We start from the raw sequence: 12,418 nt of genomic DNA on the forward strand, positions 1-12,418 counted from the left end.
ACAGAGTCAAATCCAAAAGGGAACAAGAAATAGTGAACTGTATGTTAAAAGGTAGGATATCCAGAAGGGAGAGCCCTAAACCACGGATAAAGTTACATTGGAAGAATAAATGCATAAATACAAATGAGATACACCAAGAGAAGAGATAAAGAGAAAAGGAAAACAAATATATGAGATAGAAGAGTCAAAAGATGAACCTAACTTTAACAGAACTCTATGAACTGCTAAAAACAGTTACCAGGGACTACTTAAGGAACCACTACTGAAGTGAATTGTCTGGAAACCTGGAGAAGTGAGACATCCTCCTGGTTTTAGTTGGTATAATAGTGATAGGGTTAGGACCGGTTAGTTTGGCCGTCAGACAGATTATAATTTGGATTCTCACAGACTACTGATGAGCACCATAGTTAGTTTTGTTAGGCAGGGAATCCGATAGCATAGGGAAAGATGGGCATTTCTTCTGTAAGTTAATAAAATAATCAGTGAGATGGAGAACCAGTGTCGGTGCCCTTCTTCTGACCCACCACAGTGGGCAATAATGCATAGGCTTGAAAGGAGCCCCCATTAAGAAAGTAAAAACCAGATTTAAATCCCAGGCCAGCACAATGAAGATGGCAGGGAAAAGATGGTCATTAGGCTCTTGAAAAATTGTATCACTGTGGGAATGGTAACGCACAAATCCTGCTCAGGTGTGAGCTTGAAAATCAATAGCACAGCCAAATATCCCTTAACTGTAGTTGGCTGAAGACCTTATTGAACAAGGTGCAAAAGAAAACAAAGAACAGTCGCTGTGTTGCACAGATAAGGATTGATATCTTTAGCTCTGGATCTGCTGCAAAAGCTTTTTCCAACATTAACTGTTTATAGACTTAGCTGCTGGTCTTCTTGCCGAAAGCAGCACCTCTATCCGCATCCTCAGGGAGTCCCAGTCCTTCAACCTTATCCTCTTAAAAGTCAGGCATGCAGGCTGATATTATGATACTCAATTGAAGGACCAGCCCTCCCACTTGTGATAGCAAGCCCACCCTCTGAGGAAGACGACAGAGGGTACAGTGGGCCATGCGCAGAGGGTCTGGATACCATGTCCTCCTGGTCCAATCAGAAGCATTCAGGATCTTAGTGGTCCTGAACCTCCTCAACCACCTGAAAATGTGAGTGATGATGGGAATCCGTTGGAATACGTGAAGAAGAGGAACGTCTCAGTTCATCACAAATGCATCCATCAGTGCTCCTCTTGAAGGAAATTCCCTTGAGAAAAACCGTTTGGAATTCCTGTTGAAACTGGAGGTGAAGAGGTCTACCAGAGAGCACAACTCCAGGACGTATCTCCATGTCAGTGCAAAAATCGACCCCACCAACGGGTCCTTCAAAATGGACACTGAGGCGATATGAAAAGTCAACGAGGCACCAGCGTAGGTAGACAGCATTGATGCTGTCCTTGGAGCCTTTGAAGAGGAACTGTATCCGAACTGTTGGGTGAGTGGAAACTTGGTTTTGATGAGCCTCTGCCAACTTTGAGAAGGTGCGGTAGGATCCAAGCGTTTCACAAACTAGGTTGCCGAAGCTACCAGAGCCGCTTTGTTAAAAACATCAATCATTTTTTTAAACTGAATTCTTCCCCACGTTTCCGCCAAGGAAGTTTTAGGTGGAAAGTGTACCTGCTCTGTCGGGCGAGGATGCAGATGAAGAAGAGAGTCTTTTCTTTTTCTTCTTCAATGATGATAAGGATGAGTGATGAGTCTCTTATTGAGTGGGACTATTTACAGTGCTTTTGTCTCTCTCTTTAGGTCTCTCTGGGGCCATCTCTGTAGTTTCAGAGCTTCTGCTCTCAGAGATTTTTCGCTTTGAGGGAGTTATTTAGAGGCTAAGCGTCTAAGGGCCAATTTAGATGATCTTTCTTTTAGCACTTTAGGGGTCAAGGACTGATATGATGTGCAATCCGCAAGACAAATGTTGTGGGGATTGGAAAGTGAAATATTGGCATTGCAGCCCTTACATTGCTTAACACCACTGGCTTTTGATATTTTAAATACAAATGTTCAAGTTATTTTGACTAGTTTCATTTATGTACAAATGGGTTAGCACTTCGAATAGAAATGCTTAACATGAGACTAGAGCATTTCCCTTTTTTTTAGGGCGTTTTACCATTTGTTGAAGCGAGGGGGATAAATGTTGGAATATCAGTTACAATATAATGTATATACAGTAATTACATTGCATCAGTTATTAACAAACAGCTGGCGTTTACAGTACACGTGGCATGGAAGAAGAGGGAACTAGTGGAGTGATACTATGTTTGGAGGTAGCTGACTTTTCAGGGAAAAGAAAATGGATTTATAGGCAGATTTCAATGCAGGGATGGTAGTAATGTTTTGGGCAGAGGGGGAATGGTCTTCCAGTGGAAAGGGGCAGGAGGGGCAAAGAAGCAGGAGGCAGCACAAGGAGGGTAGGAACAGAATTGGAGTATGGCACTGGAGCAAAAGGTGGGAGTGGGCAAATAGGGGGCGATAGAACTAGCGAGGTAGAGGGCCATAGTTCATGGATAGTGGGTGAAAATAATACTAGCAAAATTAACACTTCAGTTGAGATGTATTTATTTATTTATTCATTGTTCTCTTGTTAGGCACTTATACAGTTGGTAAATTATGTTTCAAAGGGCCCACAGGGCAACAAGAAGGGAACAAGGGAATGAAAACGCATTCAAATGAACGGACAAACCCACTATGCGTTGTGAGTATTCGGAACATGCAAGTGCAGCAAGGAAGAGGGCATTGGGGTAGGTGCTGGGGTGTCTGTGCTCGTGGGTGAGCCACAGACGAAGTGCAAGGTATGGTAAGTGCTACACGTCCTGGAGCCACTTTGGGTGGAAAGTGCAAGCCTCCAGGGCGGAGGGTGTGCCGAGGCAAGTGCTGATGGTAGACAGAAGATGGGTGATTGGGTGTGGGAGGTCAAGGGCCTAGAGAGTGCATAAGGGCCCTGTACACCAATCACAGCAACTGTGAGATTAGCAGAGGAGAGAAAAGGGAAGGAGGAGGTAATAAGTAAAGTCTTGAGGAATTCTGGAATTTAAGAAAGTCCTGCTCAAGACGCGGAGAGAGGGGGAGGCTGTCCGAAAGGAGGGAGCCAGCTGAGGAAAGTGATCAACCTCCTGCCCTCTGCATTAGGGAAACGTTTTACACACAAAGAGTTGGTGCCAGAGGAACATAGAGGTCTAGAGGGAGAGTATTTAGTGAGAGAGAATTACAGATAGTGTGGTCCCCAGACCCAAAAAACCTTGTGGATGATGCAGAGGGATTTGAAAAAGGGTTGTGCAAAGGAGCATAAAGGAAGACGCAAAATGTAAGTCAAAAAAAGAATCAAGATGACTGACTAGCACACGGAGACAATAGTCTTTGTGGTGTGGTATGTTAGAAGATGGTGCATTCATTTTCTTGCTGCTTAGAAGGATTAGGTCACATCAGACCCAGTGGAGGTAATAAACTGGTTAAGTTAAACATTGCTGTTAAAGTGGACCCCAAGGTTGTGGGCTTTGGTAAATTGTGCGAAAAGGTCAGGGGAAAAGAGATTGGTAGGGGGAAGATGTTAAAGAGCATAGTAGGCCAGGAAGTAAGAAGAGGACTTTGCTCTTAAAGGAAATTAGCATAACGCAACAAAGCTGCATCCATTAACAACAGCCCACATGCTCTTAGAGGTACAAAAGGAGGGGTCCCAAATAAAGGCAGGAAAGGAGATGTCATCTGGTTATAGTCCATGAACAGGTGGTTGGAAAAGCCAAACAAAGAGATAAACTTACCCAGAGAGAAGGTGCATATGGTAACAAGAAGGGACACCAGGACAGAGCCTCGAGGCACACTTACTCGGAGATGGGGAGATCAGAGGTGTTTGTAGACCAGGAGATGAGGAATGATGGGTCAGAATGTTAAGACATTCAGGCAGGTGTAGTATCAGGGATGCCGAGGTAAGAAAGGGTTGGAAGTAAAGACGGGTGGTTAACCATGCCAAATACGGCACAGAACTCAGGAAGTTAAATGAGTGCATGCAGTGTCAGATTTTGAACAGAACCTTTCAACTCTCCTGTCCCTCCTTTCCATGTGTTCCCATCCACTTACTCTCTTATCTATCTCCGAAATTTGTGAAAAGAACATTATTGGTGCCGAATTGTTCTGCAGGAAACAGATGTATGTTGGTTTGCATTTGTGGCACAAATTTACCAAGATGGCCTAAAATAAGTTGTTTGTAGATCAAACACACAAACCCCTCCTACGAATCGGTTGCCTCTTACCATGCAGCACAGTTTGGCACTGAACATTATTTTTTGGCAGTAAGAGAAAAGTATGTTTTTGTTGTCAAATTGTGAGGTAGGAGAAGGGAGCACAGTGTTTGCTTTTGTAGTGCAACTGTCATGTCACCCTTAAACCAGATGGTTTCGAGTACAAATGTGCTCTCCTACCCATGACACCACTTTCCCTGCATTTTCCTATTTAAGTATTCTAATCAGACTAAAAATTTAACATGCAAATTGGCAGCAAGAGAAAATAAGCATTTGATTAAATAAAACCGGCAATACAATAGGCTGACAAAATAAATCTGGTGAAAATAATGTGGGGTATGAGGTCATTATAACTGGCTACAAAATCTAAAATGCCTCAAAAGTAGAGCCTCAAAACATGAATAAGTTTGAAGTGAAGCAAAGCAGTGATATATGTACGTTACCTTGGATCTGTTCCCGATCCATCAGATTCTTTGCCATGTCTCCTGCAAGTTTGGGAAAGCTTTCATCTCTCTGAAAGCTGGATATAATCTGTAGCTCTGATCTTGTGGGTTTTGCCTCTTCGGAGTAGTAAAACCCTGTCTGGTAGTTTGGTGCTGGCACTGGATCCTGTTAGAAGAGTTTCAGAAAATGCTAAGCAAACCTGGCACCACTAAGCACTGCACAGCATTCAAACATTCAAATTATTACTTATGTAGCACAATGAAGATTACAACACAGGGAGTCTTGATTCTATTAAAGGCACGGAGGCAAGCACTATGCTTAATTTCCTTATTGCCACCCTTCAGCAGCTTATCAAACTTCTCCTTGTCTTTATTTAAACCATATTTAAATACAACTGAGAAACACTCCAAGAGATTAAACTAGAAATCCCCATAAGTCCACTCTATCGAGAGGCTGACCTTTCTTTCAGTGTTCCCCAATTGGAACTCTATCTGCCGTGCCATATCCTGGCCAGGTCCTTTCCTCTTCTTTTGCTGCTCTTCCAGCAGATAAGTACCACAATGTTAAGCTCGAATTGTATATGAGTAATTATGAATAATATTAAATGTACGGCAAGTTTTATAACTTTTAAAATGTGCACATACTAATATGAGGCTCTACAATTGTATAAGAGTGACATAGCATCTACGCGAACTAAAGAGCGCAGCTGAAGCAGTGGGAGTGTGCGAGTGAGGCGTGCAAAGATCCTGTTTCAAATGAGGGAAAGACAGCGGTTGCTGTATCTGACATTGCGCGCGAGCCGGGTCCGTGAGCGGATTCGCTTACTTCGAGAGACCAGCCTGCGCTCAAGTGCCCAGACAGAGGGCTCTCAACACAGAGCAGTCACATCCAGCAAACGTCACATAAGACATGCGTTTTAATGGAGAGATGCAAAGAACTTGTCACTCTGACAGCGAGCACAGCGGCAAAGGGGTCCTCGCATGCGCCAGGGGAAATCTCTTTACTGCATAGCTACACAAGGGAATAGACGAGATAATAGCATAACGATATAATGTTGAGCCACATAGCAGCATGCAGTGTCAGCGACCAACGGTGGCAGGACATAATTATTCACTGCAACCCGGTCCTTGTATATGCAAATTAGCCTCTTTTTCTAACAAATTGAACACTGTATTTGTCACAATTGTGATACTATACAAATTACAGACTTGTTTGAAAATAATTACCTGAAAGTCTTAGCGTACCTACAACACAGAGTTGAAACATGGATTTTGTTGCCCATCTCGCAAGCGGCCCGGATATCCTTAGCCAAGATGGTTATATATTTAATAATACCCCAATCTGGCCCCCCTCCAGCTTCTGGTTTAGAATACGTAAATTAATGACACGCTTAATTTGGGCCTTGCTGCACACCTACAGTATTCCATTTGGTGGTGGTCCCCCTCGCCTGACCTCCCTCATGTCTCCCTGGAAAGGGCGATCCCCTGCGAGACTACATACATTTTATCCGGATTGGCCACCCAAATCTACTAGGTACACTCAAGATTCGGCCGGCTTCTTACATGTTGCATGGTCCTGTCCTGTCCCTTAATACAGCCGTTTTGGGCAGCAGTAGAAACAGCTATGTGCTCCATGTTATGTGAATCCTGGCAGTACTCTCCGGAGTTCTGGCTGCTGGCCTCGATGGATGCTGGTTCTAGAACTGAAAAAAGACTTGCAGGGATGGCATCAGTTGTCGCTAGGACTTTAATAGCCAAATCATGGGCAAAATCCAAAGCTCCAACATTTTGTGAATGGTCGGCCTGCATGAATATGTGTGAACATAGGGAGATGCAATACGTCACCACCTTACCTGTGCGTAGCAGGCCATGTGACTATTGGTTCCCCTTTCAAAATGATATGCCAACTGTCATTATACACAGATTGCCTTTTCACAAGATGTTTCTAACAAAGATAACGCGCTTTAGATCCACTAACGAGGACTTTGGAAACACCAATCATGACTGGATGTATGCCTGTGGTATTTAATGATTTTCATTTGCTTTAACGTCACTGTACTGTATTGCCATATGTTTGTATTGGGAAGTTTGGGTATGTCGTAGTTATGATATGCAACCATGAAAAAAAAACTAAGAAGAAAAAAAAGAATTAGGTCTTTTTTCCAGCTAACTTGGCACTGTACCTGTGCACACATAAGCGGATACAATAGAAGTCTAATATATTTAGCATTACTTGAAATTTCCCTGAACCACTTTGAAATGCATATTCATTTGACACACCTTGTGAGGTAACAAGATATATTAACAATAAAATCCTGTTAAGTAACAGGATACAACTAAACTATTTTTTAGGGTCCAATTAATTCTCTGGACCACAATAATGAGCGCGCGTACTGGAATGTTGGTCCACCTTGTAATATAAGACTAGCACTAGGCTGCACGCTAGTATTTCCAGACTACAGCTGCACCTTAAACAAATATTGAAGCCGCAAAGCACAAGTCCCAGATGTTTTACAGTCTATAGCTGCTCTTGGTTAAAAAGTAGTTGTCATTACCTAACTGAATGGTACACATTCTTTGCAATCAAAGGCACATAAAATGAGATGGCCATGTTAGGATTCAAACATGTGTGGCAGGGTCAAGCATCTGACCCTGTCAAGAGGGGATGTGGACCCCTCTCAGCCTGGGGTAGGAAGCCTACCAGGGTTTTCCTCAGAGCCAATCCTGCTTGAGAGGCAGGGTGTGTGAGTTGGGAGGGTCCCAGTCCCTGTCACACACGCCTGCATGTTTGATATGCGTACCACCTTTTCTTGCCCCATACCTGTTGTACACACTGCTGGCTAGTCTGTTTTTATTTTCCCTATGAAACTACAGTTGCCAGAAGATGGCATAGCACTCAGAAAACTTTCCAACAACTTGCTCATGCACAAGGACAACACACTCACCTGCAATGGGACTGTGGAGCGGCCATGCTGTCAAATCAGCATTCCACACACACTGGAAAGCTCTCACATGAACTGGGACATTGAGGACGAGAACCAATGGAAGGGGGAACGGGTAGGATAAAAAAAGGGGGCAGGAAACTGGAAGGTGTGGGTCATTCAGGTGAGCTTACGGGAGGATAAGCAGGATCAGCAGACCAAACGGAGGTAAGACGTTGTAGAAAAGCATCGAGGAGGATTGCTGAAGCAGTGTGCAAGGTGATGAAGTGAATGGTGGGGGAAATTCATACTTTGGTTTGAGTGTGCGTGCAAGGTGGTATGCTAGTAGAACAGAATAGAATAGAGAGTAGCAAGTGAATGAGAAGGTGACTGGGGAAGTGAAAGGAGAGTGAGTTTAACAGAAGTTGTGGGTGTTGGGGAGAGCAGTAGTAGTGTGGAGAGGGAGATAGTGGTACGGAAGTAGTAGTGTGGAAATGCAGAGTAGTAATAGTAGTGTGAGGAGAGCAGAGTAGTATTGGTGTGGAGGAAGGAAAGAGTAGTAGGGAGTAACATCAGAGATTGGTGTTAATGAAAAGGATCATGTGCGGCCCGAGTGCGCACAAATCCTTGCGTTTTACTGCATTGGACACCACCTAGATTGTTCTTTAGCTCAGGGACCACCTATATTGTTCCAAGAGAGAGTTAGAGACGGAATTAATTTGCCTTTAGGCCATCACAACCTGACAGACAGCTTCTGAGATAGTAGGAGCTATTGAGCTCTGGTGGCAATCCTGGGATTGAAGGATGCCTAGGTTAGGGATCGGCCTGCACTAGATATGAGAGAGGTATTGCCCTTAGCGAGCCCCTTGACTATTCTAAAAATAAAAGCCCTAAAACTGTCTTGAAGTGTGGTGAGTTCTTAAGGACATCTGAGACACTGGTTACCTGCAGGTTACACAAACTTCACTGATTGCAGGGTGCTCATCCCATGTTGCAGCAGCACTACAATGTAGTAGTGTGGGGGATTTGCCAGAAGTTGCCAGCAATAGCACTCTCCTTTGATTGAGCCCCTGCCATGGTTGCATTATCTTCCAGAAACAAACCTTGTACACTCCTGCTACTTAATGATTTTGCTTTCATGTTAGGTTTCAGAGGTTGGCGTGAACTGGCAAGAGGAGGGTTGTGAGCAATCCCCAAACTCTGGGTTCACGGAATGAGACCTCCATCCTAGATCTAGGCTAACAGGTTATCCAACAGCTTTCCTTGACTCACCTAGAAGATGTAGGTGTGGGTGAGAATCAAAGCCAACTCTTATGAGAGGAGTGGGGTAGAAAGAAATACCACGTAATACAGAATTACTAGGCATTATATAATACTAGGTATTATATAAGAAATATGTTGTATCTCATGGAAGTTAAGTACAGGTGTTGATGCATGATATAGGTAATTTGTGTTCAGAAAGTCTTTAGGAGCATTCATAAGGTCTTGACTGTACTGATAAGGGTCAACCACAAAATCAAAGGTCAAACAGGAAACTGGGGCACCAAGTTTGGCAGTTGTACCTCTAGGGTACCTAGGAGTATATAACGATCAGGTAAAGGGTATCTCCTTCCTTGTTCTCCTTTCTCAGTCTGCCATCTCTCTCCATCGGCTCAGCTGCTGCCTGGAAAGAACTGCTACTTTGTGTGCTTTGCCTCGCTCAGGGTGTGCTCTCGTGCTCTGCCTTTTATCCGTGTGGGAAAGTTCAAATGAAGTTTCTGGTTGGCCAAAGTCTAGGGTTCACATATACTTGGCAGATCTTCAAGGTCAGATCAGTTAAAGTAAGAGCGAAAGGACTAGCTGAGCATCTCATGATGTATTTGAAGGTCAGGGGCCTTCTTCTGTTCTTTTACAACTTGTCCAAAGGATCAACAGGCTTTGATACAGGCCCTATGTTTTTATGGATATTGGTGGCTGAGAGGGTACCTCGGCTCTCAATCACAGGGTTGCATTCTTTGAAATATATTGGCAGGCACCCATTCAATAGGGCACTGCCCAATCAACTTTCACTGGCTTTTTACTATGCTGTCTGTTTTGTGTGGATTTGGGCTTGAAAGCAGACGCCATTCTCAAAACAGTGATCTGAATTTGGCAACTGTAGCTTTCACTCTCAGAGCTGGGTAGTAGTCATGACCACATGGCAACACTTTTATACAACACATTTTCAATGCCCATTTGACACCTGTAGGCTACTGCAGGCTGTACCATATAAGCATTTAAAAAAAGGCTGTTATCAACCAGTATATTCCACACAGCCAGCTGAGCAAAGCAGCTCACAAGCACACACAGGAAAACAAAGAGCCTATGCACATGATAACCCTGAGGGACTTAGGATCTGGCACAATGTCGATTATTCCTAGCTTGTGAAAGAGTTGACATTCTATTAAGGGCACCGAATCGAGTACTATGTATCATTCTTCTTTAATCTTGCTTCATAGCAGTTAGAATGAATACAAAGAAAAAGAAATGCAATACCCACCATTGCCTCCCTTCCATACCAAACACTGTCACCAATCCCTAAAAGTTCCTTCATAAATAAATGTTAAGTAATCTGCCCTCTTTCCATTCTGAGACACAGTCAACAGCCCTCCACCAATCCATCTGTCCCATTCAGAATCCTTTTGTTGGGAGACATAACAACAGCACTAGGGAGGGAAATGAGGGAAGAAGAGTACTTACCTCCAGTGAATACTCACCCCCATGCCATTAACAGAATCCAGAATCTTTGTCGGGTATGAATAATCGCCATTCTAGGGCATGGCATGGAGGCTTCCCACAATGCATGCTCAAAGCCATTCCAACACAGCTGGGGAAGAGTGCACAACAGGTTTGCAATAAAAACATTGGAACATCCCTGCATTAGACCAGTCAGCAACACAAAGAATGTCTTCGAGCCTAGCCCCCATTAAAAAACCCTTGGGCGCCTTAGCCCCCATATCAAAATGCCCCTCAAACAAAGAAGAATCTACGTCTGCTGGTCCATGACCCATCACACCCAAGCACTTTAGGACGTAAACGGAAGAATCCCAGGAACTGTATGTTTATCCTGGAAACAAAAAGATCCAGAGCAAATATGCACAAGTGCCTCTAAAGCCCTAGAAATAGATAGCTCGAGCCGCAAACCGCTCTTGACTAACCATTGCCGGGAGGACCAATCGGCCGAAAGAGTGAGCGCGCCCAGCAGATATTCAGCCTGAAACTTGATGTGGTACAGGAGGCAACGTCCCAAATGCAAGCACCAGGAGCCAGATTACAGAAATGTTGCTCCGGTGCAAGTGCAACATTTGCCCTATTTTTAAAAAGACTGGGCCATTTAAAAACCATTGCACCATGACAAGTGCAGTTTGGCATGGTATAACCACTACAGCAAAAATTGCCCTAGTGCAAAAATATGCATTTGTGATGCATTTTAGCACCAGGGAGAAGTTTGCTCTAGTGCTAATCCCAATCCGTATTAGCACTACGTCAAATTTTGCCCTGCTGCAAAAATGCAGGGAAAATGTATCTTTTCTGCACTAGGACAATTTTTGCCATAGTGCTTGTAACATGCCAAACTGCAATGGTTGTGGTGCAAATATTTTTTTATATGTCCCACTGTTTTTAGAAATAGGGCACACTTTGCCCTAGTAGTAATACCGCTCAATTTTGCACTTGCACCGGTGCAACGTTTCTGTAATCTGGCACCAGATCTGACAGTGACCAGTAGCATGTTCCCCCCAGTTTGTTGATGTAGTGCCCTGCCACTGCGATGTCCATAGGAAGGCGAACCACTGAATGCGAAAACCTGTTTGCGAAGGGTCTACAAATGGTGAAGGTGGAAACCGGGATACCGCCAGCGCAAATAGCGTTACTGCTACTCGGTCTGGCGCTATTGGTGCCGGTTCATGAGTAGTGGTAAGTTCCCATTCCCCATTGGGTCCATTGGACCCAATGGGGTTGGGGTGCACCATTACCGCTGGCGGTATTCGTGCTGGCGGTAATAGCACTGAAAACGGGCGGTAAGGGAACATTTTTACCTCCAGCAAAAACTAGGAGGTAAAACTCCCACTTACTGCCCGACTCATGATTGGACCAACCCTTAAATACATCAGTAATAGCATTACCGCTGCATTTGAGGGCTAAGATGATGATGAGGCCCCAAGTGTTTTAACAGGAGAAGTTAATGGGAATGCAAACTGTATTGGAAAAGGTGAAGTGGCCAACGCTTGAAAGGAAGTGTTGAAACGGAGATGAACTTTGTTAAGAAAGGGTCAGTGACACAGCAGAAATTGAATGTATAAGAGAATTGTATGTTTAAGAGGAGCCAAGGGAAAGAGGAATCCCCCTTGACCTTGTGAAGGCCTAAGAAGTGGAGAAAGCTCAAGGGAGAAGTTGTACAAGTTGAAGTTGTACATTAAAAACTTGGAAAGAAAGTAGGCAGGGGTGGGCAAGAGGAGCACCCCCACCTCTGTTGGAAAAGTGGAACATGGTTAGGTCGTTATCCACAGCCACTAGACACCAGAAGAAACATAGGGAAAGGAGGACCCCTTTCTCTAGACCAACTTTGTTATTCCTTTTCTGTCTACACGTTAAAACCCTTTGTGTTTTGGAACTCTGAAGGAAAGCTACCAATGAATAGCTTGTGTAAAATATCCCTGTACACATCACATTGAGTTTAACAGTCACCTTAGGGTTTGGACACAGGACAGAGGAAGCTCTTTTGTTTGACAACTTGACACAGACATTCCTTAGTTTTGTTGAGGGAA

At 44.0% G+C, this 12,418-nt stretch overlaps 1 protein-coding gene across 1 annotated transcript in view; it reads right to left on the reverse strand.

The window, feature by feature from the left end:
• Nucleotides 1-12,418, reverse strand: part of LOC138488252 (uncharacterized) — a 2,582,589-nt gene that overhangs the window by 766,928 nt on the left and 1,803,243 nt on the right. Inside the window, exon 23 of the mRNA XM_069615092.1 lies at nucleotides 4,714-4,879. Within this exon, the coding sequence (XP_069471193.1) occupies nucleotides 4,714-4,879 (166 nt within the window). The remainder of the gene's footprint in view (nucleotides 1-4,713; nucleotides 4,880-12,418) is intronic.

This window comes from Ambystoma mexicanum, chromosome 9, assembly GCF_040938575.1.
Source record: "Ambystoma mexicanum isolate Mex_15411 chromosome 9, UKY_AmexF1_1, whole genome shotgun sequence".
In the NCBI taxonomy this organism is placed as follows: Eukaryota; Metazoa; Chordata; class Amphibia; order Caudata; family Ambystomatidae; genus Ambystoma; species Ambystoma mexicanum.